We start from the raw sequence: 19,201 nt of genomic DNA, 5'->3' as shown, positions 1-19,201 counted from the left end.
GGCGAGTAGGGGCGGCCATGGCGAGAACGATTGAAGGGGGAGCTGCCGCGGAGGAGCTGGCCTTGGCGAGGAGCATGAGAGCGGCGGTGGGATCGACGCCCGCGTCGGAGGAGCCAACGATGGAGGCCCGGCGCCCAGAGGGAGCCTATCGCGTGTGGGAAATGCCCGGGCGCGGTTGGGGCTGCATGGGCGCCGTGTTTGGTTTTGCGGCGGTAGCCGAAGTGCCCTATATTTGCAGCACTTATGCTGTCTTTTGGGCGCCCAAAAAAATCTGGAGCAAAATTTACATAAGCAGCATTTTTTTTTGTTCTAAAATACCAGAAGAACAGTTATGCCCTCCTATTACAGTGCAGCTATTGGATATGCTTTAGTCTAGCCCGACTAATTTTCCACACGAACGAATCGATCAGCCATGTCGTTGGAGCACCTAGCATTTGAATTTGGCAGCCGTTGGAGGTGGGGCCCCCATGTCTGGTCTCCCGGCCCCACGTGCGTCTCCCTCCCCCGTCCCCCAATTCGAAATCGAGATCGCGGGGAGGACAACCGAAGCCAAACAAAAAAAGCGGCCCCCTCCATGCTCCCCAGGCCACCGCTCCATTCAAAATCGGACCATCGCTGCTCTTCCTCCCCCCACACTCACCCACCCACTCACTGCCCTCGAGCTCAGCTCAGCCCGAGAGCCAGCAGGCACCGCCGCCGCCCACACACCAGCGCAGCGGCTAGGAGGAGGAGGGGGAGGCCGCGATGGGCGAGGTGGTGCTCATCTCCCGCTCCGGCGACGGCTGCGGGGCCGTGGGGGAGCGGAAGGCGGACCACCAGGAGCGGCAGGGCCAGCAGGGGCAGGTGCTGGAGCTGCTGCTCGCCGCGCTGCGCAAGTCGGTGGCGCTGCCGTGCCAGATGGCGGACGCGGACGACCCGGCGGGCGGCGCGGCCGGTGCGGGCTGGGGGATGGACATCGGCTGGCCCACCGACGTCCGCCACGTCGCGCACGTCACCTTCGACCGCCTCCAGGGCTTCCTCGGCCTCCCCGTCGAGTTCGAGCTCCAGATCCCCTGCCCAGCGCCCAGCGCCAGGTAGCTTCCTCCTCTTCTTCTCCTCAAACCAATCTCCCGCGAGGATGAGGATTCGGTTCGAATTTCAAATGTGTTTTCTTTCCGGCCTGCAGCGCGAGCGTCTTCGGGGTGTCGCCGGAGTCGATGCAGTGCGGGTACGACGACAGGGGCAACTCCGTCCCCAAGATCCTCCTGCTCATGCAGGAGCGGCTCTACTCTCAGGATGGCCTCAAGGTAGCACAACTGCACAAGCACATTACTCTGCTCCTCTTTGCTCCTCAAATAGCTGAGTGTGTTCGTTGCTAAAGTCCAATTTGTTAACTGACTAATCTGTGTGGATGGAATCGATGATATGCATGCAGGCAGAAGGGATCTTCCGCATCACTCCGGAGAACAGCCAGGAGGAGCATGTCAGGGAGCAGCTGAACAGGGGTGTCGTTCCTGACGACATCGACGTCCACTGCCTCGCTAGCTTGATTAAGGTACTAGGAGCTTCTGGAGCTCACTGTTTTTAGTCTCTCTGGGATTCATTTGTGCAAACGCGTCCGATAAATAGGTTTGTGAGATTACAAGTGCAGAGAAATGTCTAGTAAGATGTGGTAGATTACAAGTTTTACCTTAGTGAACATTTTCCATGGGTAGAGCCATTGGTCCGTATTTTATGCCCAAGAGTGTACTGTTGTTCTCCTAATTAACTACCTTTCTGACGGACACTGATACTGATGAGATAAGAGTGTAAAATTTTTTCTTAGTGAACATCTTCCATGGGCAGAGATATTGGTATCTATCTTTTTGCCCAAGAGTGTACTGGTGTACTCCTAATTAACTAGCTTTCTTCTGACAGAAAAAATGCTACTATGATACTGATGAAATAATTAATGTCGATTTCCTGACACCTTTAGCTTATTTATTTTTTCTTCAATTTTTATGTGTTTTGGATTTTCACACATTTGGTACTCCTGCATGGTGAAAGCATAGGGGTTAATTATGTTGTTCAATTCGATGCAGGCCTGGTTCAGGGAACTACCCGAAGGTGTGCTTGATAGCCTCTCACCAGAGCAAGTCCTGAACTGCAACACCGAGGAACAATGTGTGGAGCTGGTGAGGCATATTCCTGTAACATATGCTGCACTTCTCAGCTGGGTTGTAGAGCTCATGGCTGATGTTGTCGAAGAAGAGGGGTCAAACAAGATGAATGCACGAAATATCGCAATGGTTTTCGCACCCAATATGACACAGGTACTGATTTGCTTGCCACATTTCCCTTACTTGAAACATTTCTTTTTGACACAGTTGCTAACATTGGCGAATGATTCTCTTGCAATCAGATGTCAGATCCTCTTACTGCTCTGATGCATGCTGTGCAAGTCATGAACTTGCTCAAGACATTGGTTCTCAAAACACTCAGAGAACGCGAGGAGGATGAAGGATCATATTCGACATTTTCGTCATCGCCAACTTTATCCGATGGACTTGATGAGGTGGATCGTGAGCACAATCAAGGTGATGGCAATGACAGTGGGACTGAGAAATATGGTGATGACAGTAGTGAAAGCTCAAAGAGTTTTGACAAGGCCAACAACCTGATAATGGACAGCGAACAGCTAATTGGTTCGTCCAGGAGGCACACCTCATTTGAGTTTCGTTTGCCTTGCACCATCGACAACGACGAGGATAAATATCCATCGCTTAGCGAGATCGAAGAAGGTTTCTTGAGGAGGCTAGAATGGCAGGATGTGAGCAAAGGAGGCGATGAAGACGAGGGAAGCATCTTCTCTACCTCCACCAAAGAGGCAGAGCAGCTGAGCTCCTCTGAAAGCATAAGTGAGTCTTGCAAGGTAAGTGATCAAACAAGTAGCACTGAAGATGCAGTTGGTACTGATAGCATTGAGCGGACAATGCAAATGGAGACCAGGACCGAAACTACACGCGAGATGGCCACAAATGCCAAAGAAGTGAGCTGATCATATGCTCATTGCAAGGATGCAGATTTATCTTTGGTTGTCAATCTGTCATCCATGTAATGTAACGCCTAGCTGTAACTTCCACGCCTGCGTGTCATTCAGTCAACACAGGGTTGAGGAACTTTGTCGCAGTAATATTCTGTTGCTGAAGCTATGTAATTGATTACTCGTGTGGTTTAATTATGCCGAAATGCCTAGTTTCTGCTTTTGAGTAAGTTGGAGCTGTAGAGGCACAATAACTTGCTTCTAAACTATCCATAACCTTTTGTGAGTTTTTTTTCCCTCGACTCTTGCTTCTGATGCAGCCTACTCAAATCAAGTCCAACATATGCAAACTCTTGCACCTAAGAGATACATTGAGTTCTAGAGGGAGAGGAAGATTACCTGTGCTGCGCGAAACCCCTGCTGTGCAAGCGGTTGTTATGGCACGCTACGGGCAGTGCACACAGCACTCCAAACTTGTACAAAACTATAGACAAAATAGAGTGCTTCAGTGGATGAACCATTTGATTTGAAGGGCTCAGAATTGTTATACAAACCCATGCAAGCTTCCTACTCGGTCTACAGAACGTGCTTATATATATTTCTGTTCAATTTCAGAAAGTAAAACGACAAAAAGCAGAGAGTGCCCTCTAAAACACGGGTAATTATGCAGCATAAAAGGTCTCCCTTACACGAGTAACTAACAATATACCGAAACAATAGTGTTGTCAGCTGGCAGTTCATGGTTCTATTGCAAAAGCCTGGATTCAAACTCTGGGTTCATATTTTTACTTTCCTTTGAGCTTACCTTTTTACTTGGTATATAACCAGTTCGCGCTAAGACCATTAGCCAAAGTCTAATCACAGGTAATGAATTGTTTCATAAAGCAGCAGACCACAAATAGAAGGGCTAAGATAAGGTATTTAAGGGTATCAGGAGATCAACAGAATAAATATTTTACTAAACGTCTCTTCATTGTCGTATTCTTCTTGACATAATTTGCAGGACAAAAGTTGGAGTCCGAGTATCGAACGATATGCAGCTTAAAATACTTGAGATGATCTCTGTCCAAAGCATTGTAACAATCTCAACCTGTTTCACTACATGGAGGTATTTTCAGTACACACTGGACATCACCAAGTATTTAACTAATAAATTCTGCAGAAGAACAAGCATTCATGTGCACAACGAGTCATGCAGGATTTTCCCAATATGATCTACAATACATAGATATAGTAATGGATAAGCTTGTCGCATACCACAAAAATTTGCACGCACACGAGCATCTTGGATGACTAAAAATTTCAGTTTTTTTTAAATTTTGTTTACTTTTTTTATTTACTGTTCGTCGGGTGTAGATGGGCCTAGGCACCGTTTTGAATTATTGTGATTGAACTGGTCTTCTCTAACCAAAGGATGGCGAGCATTACAACCTTTTCTCACATAAGTCCTGTAGTTTTTTTTTCCTCTTTGCTGCACTTTGACGCATGATGCGGGTTGTGATGGTAACTTTGCAGAGGTTGGAATGAATGATTTTCTGTCTTTGAGAAAAAAAAAGCTTTCGACCATCTATGGGTGTCGAACTTTATGGTGTTTTATTTCCACCATGGCAACTCTAGAATTCTAACATCTACATGAGTCTGTCACATGAGCTCGACATCATAGTCTTCTGAAAAATATGGGTTAGAGGCCTAGTTGTGTGTGCTGGAATGTCACTCTTTCATGGACATATGATCAACTGGAAAATGTCAATTTCATACCTGTAGCTCTTTCTCTCAAGTCCAATTGTCACCCCCAACTAAAAACAAGTCTAAATTTCATCCCAAGACAAACTATTTTCTAGATCCGTACTAAGTTTTCATATATGAAATTATCGCGTGGATTCTTTTACAAACAATGAACCAAAAATACGGCCACACTGAACAAATGAATAAAATTTTGTTGTTTCAACAATTATCCATGAAAAATAAAAACGACTAATACAAGAACAAAAATCCTGATGTGCTTCATTTCTTTTTCTTTTTTTGCGGGAAGATGTGCTTTATTTCTACAAACAAGTATCTAAGGAACAAAAGAGGATGGCTGCTGAGAACATATGGAAGTGTGCGGAACAAATTTTGTTGTCATAAACAAATATACAAACTTGTAAAGTAGATAACCTTGGCGGGAAAAGAAAATCTGTGGAACAGCTAATGTTCTTGCAAACATAAATATAAGAAAAGCAAATTCGTTGGAGAAAAAATAATTAGTATAATAAAATAATTGAAAATGGAAATATAGAATGCTAGAACACATGTAAAATATTTCTAGCAAAGCAATTAGAAAAGTGTGTAAATAAAGGATAAGAAAAAAATAGGAACCATGCGAATAATTTCTACTCAACATATTTTTGCAGGGAAAATCATTAGGACAAAGCTAAGTTGTTTTCTCGAATTTTCTGGAAAGTTTTTGGCAATTGGGCCGGCCCACAGTTATTGTGCTCTTCCCAACCCTAAGGTCGCCATTTCTGTTCCTCAAAAAAAAAGGTCGCCGTTTCTCGTCTAGGAAAAAATCGCCATTTCTGAGAGCTCCCATCCGAATCGCCATGTCCTCCCCACCATCGCCGCCGCCGGCGAGACGGCCGCCACCCACTCGAACCACCATATGCGCCCTCGGCGAAGACCTACTCCGCGAGATCCTCGCCCGCCTCCCCGACCTCCCGAACCTCGACCGCGCCGCCTTCACCTGCCACGCCTTCCTCCGCGCCGTCCGCTCGTCCCCCGCCTTCCGCCGCCGCTTCCGCTCGCTCCGCGCGCCGCCCCTCCTCGCGTTCTTCGTCGAGCGCGAGATGGACGCGGTCCCGGTCTACCCATCCCCCTGGCGCCCCTCCGACCCGGGCCTCGCCGGCGCCTTCCGCGACGCCGATTTCCTCCAGACCCGCAGCATGCGCTGCCCTCCCGCCGACCACGGAGTTGGACTACAGCTTGAACGGCGAGATCCACATCGCCCACCGGAAGCAGCGAGCCAGCTACAGCCCACTCACGCAAGCCCTGGCCCTCTTCCCCGACACCCAGATCCTGCCGGACGGCAGCTACCTTGAGCTCCACACGCTCTCCCACCAGGAGGAACAGGGGCTGCAGCGCGTGGTCTGCGTCGCGCGTCGCCGTGTTCTCGTCGCACACCATGGAGTGGCAGATTTTTCCATGGGTGATGGGTGGAAACAAAGGGCCCTGGTGCCCGATGACGCCAGCTCCTTCAAACCTGGCAAGGTGGTTGATGGATTCGTGTACTGGACCTTTGGGAAGGGAGCCTCCGGTATGCTGGTGCTCAATACAGCAACATCTCAGTTCCACCTAATTGATGTGCCGCCACCCTTGAAAGAAGGTTGGATGATCTTTACTACATTCAAGCTTGGCCAGACCAAGGAAGGGAAGCTCTGTATCGTGCACTTAAATATCAAGGGCCACATACATGACGATGAACGCAATCTCTTTGTTTGGTTGTGGAGAAAAGATGGTGATGGTGTGGAGAGATGGATTGTTGCGGTCATCAAGTGTTCAATGGCATTTCATGCTGAAGCAAGAATTTTGGCTGTCATTGATGGCTTTGTGTACCTGTCGATCGACTGCCATGCGTACGCTGAATGTCAGAATTATACTACTTCTCCAGAGTGGATCTTATCATTATGCCTGGAAACAACAGAGGTGTATCAGCTCTATGAGGGCCAGTGTCAGAGTTATGTTTGTGTCCATCCCTATGTCATGATGCAGTGGCCTCCTTGTTTGCTACACAGCCCATGCTTATGTTGGATGATGTCCGTGAAGTTTCTACCTACTGGTTTGGTCTCTAGATTGTATGATGTTGTGTTACTTTAGAGCACTGGATTAGCGTAGTCGTGTTTTAGATGCATGACGTGTCTGATTCGTTATCTCCGTTAGTGCATTTCCATTTTTTTACCGCAAGGTTTTGCGCAGAGTAAGCACAGGGTTAGAAAGCTCCGCACTGCTAATATCTCGTGAATCAAGCAAGGTAAGTTGTCAGAATAAAAAACTATTTGCATGCAACTTCCAGGCTAGAGAAATTATAAGTTGCATGTAAGGTTGAAGAAAAAACACTGTTCATCCCATGCAATTATCAGGTTAATGGAAGTGTAGTGCCTAAAAGATAGCACATCCACCCCAACCTGTGGAGGTTAATGGAAGTGTAAGTTGCATGTAAGGTTGAATAAAAAATTACTTCATCCCGTGTAGGAAAAATGTATGCACAAAGTTTATCTGATTTTACCCCGCCATGTAGTATCTACCTTCTCGTGAATCAAAAACGCACACGCAAATCCCATTATTATTGTGTTTCTCTACTTGCAATGCACATGAGTGCATTCTAACAAAATGTAATAACACTTATGGGTTTCACAGTTCTTACAAAATGTAATAACATACCGTAGCAATAACGACGGTCAAGTGCTTACGAAGAAAGGAATAACTAATAATGAAATCATTTGTAAGAGGCAATCCAGAGTGCAACTGCATTTAACTAATGACAATCTTTTATACCTAAAAGAGTCATCCCACTAACTTATTTATTTTAACATACAAGTATGCCACATCACTATATAATTATGGATGAGATAAGACACACCTCAACATACAATCATGCAAGTTATTTTTGTAGAAAAAACGTGTCGCTCCCATATATGCGGGCACAAGCCCATTTTGTACTTCAGGCCCAGATCAACTTCGGAGCCCGTGGCTGGACAATAGCGGCCCACTCAACGCCCCCACCTATATAACCTGCTCCACACATTTCCGCCGCACCCTCTTCGCCCAAAACCCTACCCCTCGAGCAACCGCGCCGCCGCCGCTCCACCCAGCGTTCGGGTTGCTCGCCGCCGGCGAGCTCGTGCCGCGACTCCACCATGAAGGTACGCACTTCTCCCCTCCTTCCGATGCGCGCATATCTGACCCGAGACTGCGCTCTCCTCACCTCCCGATGCGCTCTGATGTGATCTGTTCCTGTGCGACGCCTGATTCGTGTGGTTTTGGCCTTGGTTTCAGTTGAACATCGCGAACCCCACCACGGGGTGCCAGAAGAAGGTCGAGATCGATGACGACCAGAAGCTGTGAGTGTTTCTCATCTCGCCCTTCGCCCTTTAGACCCGCGTCGTGGAATCGCCATGGTTGATTGCTATTGGGAAATCGCGTTTCTGTTTCCACTTTTGTGGAATCGTGAATGCTGTAGTCTTGTGCGTGGAACCATTATTTATGATTGTGTGTTAATAGGACGCTCTTATAAGTGTTATGGTGCGATTAGAATCCTGTTGAAGCTTTTGATGTTGGAGTGGACTGGAATTAAAGTTCTTTGAGGGCTATTGACAGTCTTCTTATAACAGTAATGCTGTATCAAGGATGTTTGCTATATTTTCAGTGTGGTTTCAAATTGCATCGAGCACACTATGTTTATTTTCTTACTTTGAGCTGCAGATAAATGTATATTAAGATTGTTTACTCTCAAATTGTATATTTGTATTCGACTTAGCAAGCGTACAGCAATATTAGATGGCTAAGCATATCCAACCCTTCCCACATTCTTAACAACTTGATTAACAGTGAATGGCTTCAAATATCTTTTGATGCTCAGTACTTTAGTTTTGAAAAACATAGGTAAGAATGGACCGTGTGATGCCATGAACAAGGTTGCACTGTTTTTTCAACTGCTTCAAAAATATGACGGATGATGCCATGACATAATGAAATTAGCTGTTTTAACTATTTTATGGGCATTGTGATAAAACAAAGTAGTTTACTTCTGAAATCACCATAAGCAGGCTTTTAGTGGGTGGCTAATGATCAGTATATTAATGTATGTTGATTGACATAATATTCCCGTTGGAGTTTCCATTTTTTTTGTTTGGCTATATCTAACATTTTGGTATGAACTACAGGCGCAACCTTTATGACAAGAGAATCTCCCAGGAGGTAGTTGGTGATCTTCTGGGTGAGGTAATCTACTAGTAACTTCTTTCATGATACATAACCCTTGACCTGATGTTTTGATAGTTTTGATCAAAGATATCTGTCATTTCCTGTATTTTCAGGAATTCAAGGGTTACATCTTCAAGATCATGGGTGGCTGCGATAAGCAGGGTTTCCCGATGAAGCAAGGAGTGCTAACTTCTGGGCGTGTCCGCCTTCTGCTTCACAGGGGTATAACTTTATTTCCATTGTACTTCTTATTACTTACATTTTCCCTCTTGGATTGAAATCTTACCTGCATCTCTTTTGCGTCAATTCTGCAGGCACACCTTGCTTCCGTGGTTTTGGCAGGCGTAATGGTGAGCGCAGGCGGAAATCCGTCCGTGGTTGCATTGTCAGCCAAGACCTATCTGTTATCAACTTGGTGATTGTCAAGAAGGGTGAGAATGATCTGCCAGGCCTTACTGACACTGAGAAGCCCAGGATGAGGGGACCCAAGAGGGCTTCCAAGATCAAGAAGCTCTTCAACCTTGGCAAGGACGATGATGTCCGCAGCTATGTCAACACGTACCGCAGGACCTTCCTTAACAAGAAGGGTGAGCTTTCAACTGTGTTAGTTTACTGCATTAGCCCTATTCCTGTTCCATCGTGGATCCTGCTGTGTTATTTTGCCATCTTTCACTTGTCTTAAGGAAAGTTACTACTATTTCCTTTAATATCATAGTGCTTGTCTGAGCAGTTTTGTGTCTCTCATTTACCGCTTTCTTACCTGGATCACATTGATTGTTATTTCCAGGCAAGAAGGTGAGCAAGGCTCCCAAGATCCAGCGTCTTGTGACTCCCTTGACCCTCCAGAGGAAGCGCGCCAGAATCGCAGACAAGAAGAAGAGGATTGCCAAGAAGAAGTCCGAGGCTGCGGAGTACCAGAAGCTGCTTGCACAAAGGCTGAAGGAGCAGAGGGACCGCCGGAGCGAGAGCATGGCCAAGAGGAGGTCGAAGCTGTCTGCTGCCACCAAGGCTCCTGCTGCCTCTGCTTAAGATGGTTACAGTCCTTCGCACTTTGTTGGAAAAATCTACCCGCTACTTTCAGTTTTCTTGGGTTGGTAATTGTTGCAATTTTGCGTGAACATGGGTACTTTATCATTGTAAGTTTTGTTACTGGAGTAGCTTTCTTGGGTTTGTACCTGATGAACATGATGGGTACTCTATTGTCATGAGTTTGCCAGAGTTGTATGTTAGTTTCTACTCAAGTACTCTTATCGGCCATTTAATCTGCTCGTTACTTTTTGCACCTTGTTACTTCCTCCGTTCCTAAATATTTGTCTTTTTAGAGATTCCAAATGGACTACGACATACGGATGTATGTAGATATATTTTAGAGAGTAGATTCACTCATTTTGCTCCATATGTAGTCATTTTTTAAATCTCTAGAAAGACAAATATTTAGGAATGAAGGGAGTATTTTCTAATTAAAGTACTTAATGAATATTATCCTTGAGCTTAATTTTGATGGTTGACTTGTTTGGCGCATGATGAAATTAGCTTGTTATAGGCAGGTGAAATGAGCTCTTTGTTTGTTCGGATTTAATTTTTGTTGTCAAAATTTGAAGAATTTGAAGAATTTTGCTAAGCTACTTTGGCTTAGTACTATATTGAACATTTGATTGCACGCAGATATCGTTTATGAGCTCCCGCGACATCTCCTTAAGCTTCAAAACGAAGAACATGGTGCAGGCTGCGGATGAGTATTAGCTGCACGGTGAAGGACCCCCAAAACACAACACACATACACACTGATCCACCTCTCCAAAAAAAAAACGCACCGTTCCATAGTCCTTGGTGCACCGCCCAAACGTCTTGCACCGCCTATTGCTGTCGCTGCCCGAAACCATATCTAGAAGGGCACCTGCTTTGTCCCATTAGATCCAGACGATGCCATCTTTGTTCGAGATGGTTGAAGGAGGATATCGCCTGCCTTATTTGTAGGTCCTACTTGAAACCACAATAAATTTTTTGCATAGGCGGATCACGCTGTCACCAAGGGAGTCGATTGGTGTCACCACCGACACCTATGCTAGTGGGATCCAAAGACCGCCGAGACACCTCAGCCATAAACTCCTTGGGACCGGTTGGAGCACCGCCAAGATGGGGGGAGGGTAACGACACTTCATTCCGATGTGATGTTGTCCCTTCCACCGGATCGACGCCCCAAGGAGAAATGATGCCAACACTAACTACCGGCCGAAGCCTAAGCACCTGGGCCGGCGATGGAGGTGGGGACTTGTGGCTTTGCCGCCGGAGGAAGGGGCCATTGGTTCTCCCAAATCGCCTCTCGTGCGGTTGGGGAAAGAGCGGAGTGATATGAGCCGATAATTAGGCCCGATTGTGGCATCTAGTTGTGGTAGTTTTTCTAAGGACAGTGCTAACTTCCAGTCGACCCGAAGATAAGTAACAGATGTTGCCGGGTGTTGATTCTTTTTTTAATACGAAAATAAACATATTCGTCTAATTTTTTCCCTAATAGGTTGATGCATGCATATAGGACAAAACTGATGATGTCATCAAAAATTCCATCAAATTTAAAACTTTAAAATGTTTTGTAGGTTAAACCGTTGCTCCGATTTAAAAACTGTTTTCACATGAAAGATTCGTTGCGACGAGATCTTCGAAACTAGATTCCATATTGGTATATTTCGACGACTCTTTTTTCGAGTCAAAAGTTACCAGACCTAGACTAAATAAGTTATCACCTTTGTGGTACGTCATTTACCATCATGTTTATATAGAAATTACCCGGACAAAAAAATGTCTCCTCCAACGTTCTCCCCACATGCAAATGCACTAGAGCACAGGAAAGCAGATGACATTGTAGATTTTCGCTATTTTGAAACTATAAATTATTTTATAGCTCAAACCGTCGTTGAAAAAATCGTTTTCACATAAAAAATCCGACACGACGAGAACTTCGAAACAAGATCTCATGTTGGCCTGTTTTGATGACTTTTTTGTTCAAAAGTTACCGTAAAGTTATTAGTTATGTTATATGTAAATTAACATGTTATTTATGCAGAAGTGACCGGAGGTGTGTTTTCAACCACTTCTTTCCCAGGGGTTAAAGTTACCATGGTTTTTGTACCTAATTTATCAGGTCTACGATGCATATATTACCGTGCTATTTGCATAGAAGTAACCAGAGTATGTTTCAACAACTTTTTACTTGCGTCTAAATTTACCGCGGTGTTTGTAGCTAAGTTATCAGATTTGCAATGTGTGAGTTACATGCTATTCACACAAAAGTTATCAGGAGGGGGGTATATTTCACCAACAGCTCTTCCCCACCCCTCACCACTGTCGCCAAAGTTATCAGGGTCGTGTACATAAGTTATCAGGTCTATGATGTGTGAGTTATCATGCTATTCACAAAAGTACCAAGACCGGCGTACATAAGTTATCAGGTCTGTTACCGGCGGATACTTCATCAACCCCCTACCCCCCACTCCCCGCGCTAAAGTTATCAGGATCGGGGTACATAAGTTATCAGGTTTGTGATGTGTGAGTTATTAGGACCGAGGTACATGAGTTATCGGACTCTATTTTTGTTGTTGCTTCGTTTAGACCATTGATTGATCAATGCAAAGAACCATGGGAATGACAATGCAAGGAGTGTCTAGCCGCATGAGCGCGGGGGGCGGTGACACGTGGCAGCAATCCTTAATTATCATGCAAGAAGGATGTTAAGAGTCAGTCAGAGTAGCATTTCTACATGGAGGAGATGATCATTCATTCCATAGAATAATCATACTATAAAAAATTATAGATTGAGATACACCATGAAGGAGATCATTCATTCAATTCTATGATATTCTTTGGGAAGAAAATACATGTAAAAATGGCTTGGCAAGTTCTTACAAAACTGAAGTTACTGAACCGAAGCTAACAGAGTAGAGCCGTGGGCTGCCCATGTAAGCCACCAAATTCAGCCCTGCAACTTCGGTTAAGCAGCCAAAATGTGGTTGAGACCTTGTATCGGCTACCAAGGCGTGAAGACATCATCTCTGCTCCATAATTCTCAGCATACATGTACTACAACAGAGACTACAGCAGCAGCAGCGGAAGCATGTGCACAGAGTGCAGCAGCCGGTCCCTCGACGGCAGCAGCATCTTCGCGGCGAGCATGTCGAGAATCGCGTCGGTGCCGCACTGCTGCTGCAGCTGCTGCTTGGCCGGCGGGGGCGGGCTGGCGCGGCTGAGCTTGCCGCCGACCGGCCGACGCAGCAGCACCGGTCGAAGGAGGTGATAGGGTCGAAGAAGGGGTCCATCGGGGACGACAGGAGGCTACAGTCCAAGTCGGTGACGCTCGACGTACCCAGCGCCAGTGTCGTCGCTGCTAGCGCCGCCGCCTGCTTGGCCGCCACGAGGAGCTGCTGCTACACTTGGTCTCGCGCCTGGTAGCTCTCCTTGGCCACCTGGCGCAGGAGGAAGGAGATTGGACGCCGTCGGGGGAGAGAAAGGAGGAAGGGATAAGGTGGATCGCGAGCCGCTCATTTCCTATCTGACAACGCGGGACTCGTTCGTGCATGTCCCTAATGTCCAGTCGACAGGTGGTTAGCTTTCTCGTTTTTGTAAACATACTATCATGAAGAACATAAACTGGTCTAAAGTGTTAATCACATCTCGTTTTCAATTTCTTCATGGATGATTACTTGCCTTTGATCTTGAGTCAAAACATATATTTAACCAACATCGGGGTTTCCGACAAAGAAATGCGAAAGAAGAAAGGAAGGAAGTGAGGTACTCCCTTTGTCCCACAATATAAGGCGTTTTTGCAAACTAGCATAGAATGTCTTATATTGTGAGACGGAGGGAGTAGCTTATAGCAAGACAAGGGCATAAAGAATTGACCGCCACTAAGGAAAATTCTGCAGGACTGCATAGTTCAACTGTCATGAGAAGGGGAAGATGACTCAGTTAAGGACGGTGTAGGGTCAAATACTCAAATATATGATCTAGAGTAGGAGGATGAGGAGGTGAATGGACATTTTGAAGAAAAAAATCAGCTTTTAGTTGACAAGTTTTAGCTTTTGCATCTCTTGATTGCCTTAGAGCAGACTAAACACGCAAGTCAGAAGTGAAACTTGCAACATAGGAAAGGAATCGCAACACAACAAATGCAAAATAAAGAAAATCTCCCGAGCTTCGGATTGTTGGCATGATCCTACCAAAACTTTGGCAAGTTTTTTTCTAGGAAGGATCAGATCTATTATAAAAATTCACCAAAAAACTAAAAGCATGTCAAACATAACATAAAGATTGATTGACTCAAGGTAGTGAACCTATAGAACAGTCGGTTCCAATTCCATTTCAAACAAAAAAGACTATCGAAGATCCAACTAATACACGCCTATAGTATATTTCAAGAATCTTATGATGTGGTGGAAAATCATCTAGCACAAATAGCAGTCAAGATGTATGAAAACATCAATAGTAAATTCAGAATTCAAATCGAGCAAATTAAAGTACTGAAAAATGTTAAGTGGTTGATAAGAGGGGATACCTCAACCTGAACCACCATAGAACTTGAGTAACAAGTACCTCTTGATAAGATTCCATGTTCACACAAAACTGCATCAATTATCCAAGTTCATGCAATTTTGTTCATTCAGTAACAAACTCCTGACGATTAAGGTACCCATGTTCACGCAAAACAGCATCAATTACAACTCAACAACGCTGAAAGTAGCAGCTAGATTCATATCATCCAACAAAGTGCGAGAAATTCTTCCGCTATTACAGCTAATAACGGAAGACTGTAAACATCTTAGGCAGAGGCAGCAGGAGCCTTGGTGGCAGCAGACAGCTTCGACCTCCTCTTGGCCATGCTCTCGCTGCGGCGGTCTCTCTGCTCCTTGAGCCTCTGTGCAAGCAGCTTCTGGTACTCTGCAGCCTCTGACTTCTTCTTTGCGATCCTCTTCTTCTTGTCTGCGATTCTGGCGCGCTTCCTCTGGAGTGTCAAGGGAGTCACAAGGCGCTGGATCTTGGGAGCCTTGCTCACCTTCTTGCCTGGAAATAAGGAACAATATGATCTAGGTAAGAAAGAAGTAAATGAGAGACACAAAACTGCTCAGACAAGCACTATGATATTACAAGAAAAGAATATTTTTCCTAAAGAAAAGTGAAAGTGGGCAAGCAGGATCCAAGATGGAACAAGAATAGGGCACGGTTGAGAACTCACCCTTCTTGTTAAGGAAGGTCCTGCGGTATGTGTTGACATAGCTGCGGACATCATCATCCTTGCCAAGGTTGAAGAGCTTCTTGATCTTGGAGGCCCTCTTGGGTCCCCTCATCCTGGGCTTCTCAGTGTCGGTAAGGCCTGGCAGATCATTCTCACCCTTCTTGACAATCACCAAGTTGATAACAGATAGGTCTTGGCTGACAATGCAACCACGGACGGATTTCCTCCTGCGCTCACCATTACGCCTGCCAAAACCACGGAAGCAAGGCGTGCCTGCAGAATTGACACAAAAGAGATGCAGGTAAGATTTCAGTCCAAGAGGGAAAATGTAAGTAAGATGTACAATGGAAGTAAAGTTATACCCCTGTGAAGCAGAAGGCGGACACGCCCAGAAGTTAGCACTCCTTGCTTCATCGGGAAGCCCTGCTTATCACATCCACCCATGATCTTGAAGATATAACCCTTGAATTCCTGAAAATACAGGAAATGACAGATATCTTTGATCAAAACTATCAAAACATCAGGTCAAGGGTTATGTATCATGAAATAAGTAGCCATGAAATACGTTGCCAGTAGATTACCTCACCCAGAAGATCACCAACTACCTCCTGCGAGATCCTCTTGTCATAAAGGTTCCGCCTATAGTTCATAACAAAATGTTAAATATCCAAACAAAAATGGAAAGAGTAAATTCTAACTGGAAATTTTTGTCAGCCAACAAACTCGAATATACTTATCATTAACCACTACAGCGTGCTTATGGTGGTTTCACAGGTAAACTACCTTTGTTCTGTTACAACATTTTTCCACCAAAACAGGTAGCCGCATCACGTCATATTTTTGAAGCGGTTGAAAAACAGTTCAACCTTGTCCATGGCATTACAGGGTCCATGGTATCCTATGTTTTGCTGAAAACTAATCAGTATTGAGCATCACAAGTTTTTTTGGAAACCACTGTTTGTTAATCTATTTGTTAAGAATGTGGGAGGGTTGTGGTGTGCTTAGCCCTCCAACAATATCTACTATTGTTGTGCGCTTGCTAACTAGGAATACATATTTACAAGTCCAGAGTACGCAGTCTAAATGTGCATTTATCTGCCGCTCAAAGTAGGAAAATGCAACTTGAAACTATATTTGAACATCGACACCAAGTAGTAACCTACGTGATATTACTGTTATTTCATAACAACGCTCAAAGAACTTCAATTCTAGTCCACTCCAACAGCAATCGATTAACACGATTCTAGTCGCACCATAACATTTAGAAGATCGTCCTATTAACGCACCATCCAATTTCTAACAAAGTAAAAGGACAAGATGCAAAGACTACAGCAAGCATTCAGGAGTCCACCAAACTGCAAACAGATACACTACACAGAAGCGCGATTTCCCAATAGCAATCAAGCATGGCGATTCCACGACGCGGATCTAAAGGGCGAAGGGCGAGATGAGAAACACTCACAGCTTCTGGTCGTCATCGATCTCGACCTTCTTCTGGCACCCCGTGGTGGGGTTCGCGATGTTCAACTGAAACCAAGGCCAAAACCACACGAATCAGGCGTCGCACAGGAACAGATCACATCAGAGCGCATCGGGAGGTGAAGGGCAGCGCGTACCTTCATGGCAGAGTTGCGGCGCGAGCTGGCCGGCGGCGAGCGACCCGAACGCTGGGGAGCGGCGGCGGCGGCGGCGGCGCGGTTGTTCGAGGGGTAGGGTTTTGGTCGGAAGATGTGTGGAGTCTATTTTATAGGTGGGGCGTCGCGGAGAAGTAGAGTGGGCCGTTATGGTCCAGCCGCGGGCGCACGGGCTGATCTGGGCCGTTATGGGCTCCGAGGAGGTACGATAAGACAATAGGCCTAACTTGTAAAAGTTGGAGCTCCTACCTTTTGAGGCGGGCAAAGCCAGCTTTGAACACACACACACAAACTTTCTCAAAACAAAAAAGAACACACACACACACAAAAAGCCAGCCTGAACACATTTTATTAAATTTGAAGTTCAACAGAGAATATATACACAGAAGGCGGACAGACAAGGAAAAAAAAGAAAAACATCGAGTAGACCAAAAGAAAAATGACTTGAGTTGCACGACATAAGACGAATCCTAAAGATTCCACCTCATTTTTGAAGATTTTTGCATCCCTCCTTTTCCATAGACTCCAAAGAATAGCCATAATTATCGTATTGCGAATCTGGATGCTCCGCGAACGCGCACCCCCTCCCTCCTCTGTGCATGATTTCGGCCAGCCATATGTGGGCGCATGGCGTCCCTGTTTTTTTTCGTTTTCCTTCTTTCAATGCTTTATTTTTTTTAGCAAACACAGTGGGGAAGGCCCCCACTGTAACTCTGATTTTCATTAATATGATAGAACAATTTACATCACTATACAGGATTTAACAAGACAAATGAATGAAATCTACAAGTAGTCTAGCCAGCTCTGCATCCCTTCCTTCAAACTAGGTTTGGCTTTTTTGATAATCATCTCAAAGTGCTCCTTGAATGTACTAATGCAGTACTGCATATTCTTGGGTTTTTGATCAAAGATGATGTTGTTCATATGCTTCCAAATACTCCAACATCCTGTAATGAGGCACTCCTTGTAGCATACAACATGGTTGTGTTTCTTGCCCTCCATGAGTAAATCCAAAAGCTCATAGTCAATATTCCATTGAAAACCAATGGCCATCCAGAAGTTCTGGCTGAAATCACAACTGAAGAACGGATGATAAAGGTATTCCTTAGGTTCATCATCACAAAGCACACATCTGGCAGATTCAATATGGAAATTTTTCCTTGTAAGAAAGTCTCTAGTATTTAATTTGTCCTGTAATAGCAGCCAGAAGTATTTTTTTTGCTTAGCTAGAGTACATGATTTCCATATCTACTGAAATGGTTTGGGGGCATCAACAGAGTTCCCAATATATTCTAGATATATCCTTTTGTTAGAATAGTTGGAGCCACCCCAATGAAATTTCCATGAGTCCATCACTGTTTGGTTCCCTCTGTCATTAATCATGGTTCTATAGCTAAGCTGAGTACTCTGTTGAACAGCAATACTGGATAGGTAAATGAAACATGCATAAAAATTAGTGTCATCCAGGTTGGTGGCAGCCTCCAGAGTAATGTGTTCATTTTTTGTGTATGAGAAAAGCTGAGCCATCATGCTCATTATTGGTTGAGAGCACCAATTATCATACCATAGGCTAACAGTGTTACCAATACCTGCAGAGCAATTTGTCATGTTTTTAAAATCTTGGAGAATAGAGCAGCAGTCCCTCCACCAAAAGGATCCCACATTTGTGGGGAATTTTGGTAGCTCCCCATTATGATAGTAATTGTTCCATATCAATTTGACCAAGGGAATGTCATTTTTGTTGAAGAATTTGTATAGGTACTTGGTAAGCAGAGCCCTGTTTTTGCATTCTAAGATCAAGAACACCCAAACCACCTGCTTTTTTGGGTAGGCATATTTTTTTCCCATTTAACACAATTCCCATGTTTATTGATCCCCTTACCATACCATAGGAAGCTTCTCCCAGATTTCTCAAAATGATCCAGGATAGTGAAAGGCACTCTGATACAACACATTGCAAATATGGGCAAAGCAGAGACAATGGCTTTAAGATGTGTGAGTCTACCTGAGTAAGTCATCAAGTTTGCAATGCCAGATAATCTGTGGTCCAACTTGGATACCATTGGCATGAGATCAACAACTTTTGGTCTTGTAGTACCCATAGGCAAACCTAGGTAAGTGAAAGGCATGGATTCTTTCTTACATCTAAGAATGCCAGCTAATTCTTGAGATCTGTCATCAGAGATGTTGATAGGCATAAGGGATGATTTGCTATAATTAACAATGAGCCCAGTAAACCTACAGAAGCTGTTTAGGATCTCAGTAAAATTACCAATTTGCTCCTCCTGAGCAGGCAAAATGATAAGAGTATCATCAGCATACTGGATGATGGGGTAACTTTCAGTATTGTTGGTATCAATAGGTAAATTAACAGTGCCATTTCTT

General features: G+C 44.8%; 3 protein-coding genes and 1 pseudogene across 3 annotated transcripts; 3 read left to right on the top strand and 1 right to left on the bottom strand.

The window, feature by feature from the left end:
- Positions 1-571: 571 nt before the first annotated feature.
- Positions 572-3,231, top strand: LOC125540803 (rho GTPase-activating protein 5-like). The gene is made up of 5 exons (XM_048704358.1): positions 572-1,073; positions 1,166-1,286; positions 1,415-1,534; positions 2,061-2,291; positions 2,381-3,231. The coding sequence occupies exons 1-5, from the start codon at positions 745-747 to the stop codon at positions 3,014-3,016; spliced, it is 1,437 nt and encodes a 478-aa protein (XP_048560315.1). The 5' UTR covers positions 572-744; the 3' UTR covers positions 3,017-3,231.
- A 2,352-nt stretch (positions 3,232-5,583) lies between these two features.
- LOC125534848 lies at positions 5,584-6,853 on the top strand (annotated as a pseudogene).
- Positions 6,854-7,742: 889 nt separating this feature from the next.
- Positions 7,743-10,241, top strand: LOC125535353 (40S ribosomal protein S6). Its single transcript, XM_048698406.1, has 6 exons — positions 7,743-7,899; positions 8,033-8,097; positions 8,920-8,977; positions 9,073-9,181; positions 9,274-9,546; positions 9,747-10,241. Exons 1-6 carry the CDS (start codon positions 7,894-7,896, stop codon positions 9,986-9,988), a joined length of 753 nt encoding a protein of 250 aa, XP_048554363.1. The 5' UTR covers positions 7,743-7,893; the 3' UTR covers positions 9,989-10,241.
- A 4,320-nt stretch (positions 10,242-14,561) lies between these two features.
- On the bottom strand, positions 14,562-16,931 carry LOC125535352 (40S ribosomal protein S6). The gene is made up of 6 exons (XM_048698405.1): positions 16,799-16,931; positions 16,645-16,709; positions 15,764-15,821; positions 15,545-15,653; positions 15,183-15,455; positions 14,562-15,010 (listed from the first exon to the last, which is right to left on the bottom strand). The coding sequence occupies exons 1-6, from the start codon at positions 16,802-16,804 to the stop codon at positions 14,769-14,771; spliced, it is 753 nt and encodes a 250-aa protein (XP_048554362.1). The 5' UTR covers positions 16,805-16,931; the 3' UTR covers positions 14,562-14,768.
- Positions 16,932-19,201: the final 2,270 nt, after the last annotated feature.

The sequence above is a fragment of the Triticum urartu genome, chromosome 2 (assembly GCF_003073215.2).
Source record: "Triticum urartu cultivar G1812 chromosome 2, Tu2.1, whole genome shotgun sequence".
Lineage (NCBI taxonomy): Eukaryota > Viridiplantae > Streptophyta > Magnoliopsida > Poales > Poaceae > Triticum > Triticum urartu.
Note: the sequence above shows the minus strand (reverse complement) of the source record. Positions and strands in the feature narration are given on the sequence as shown.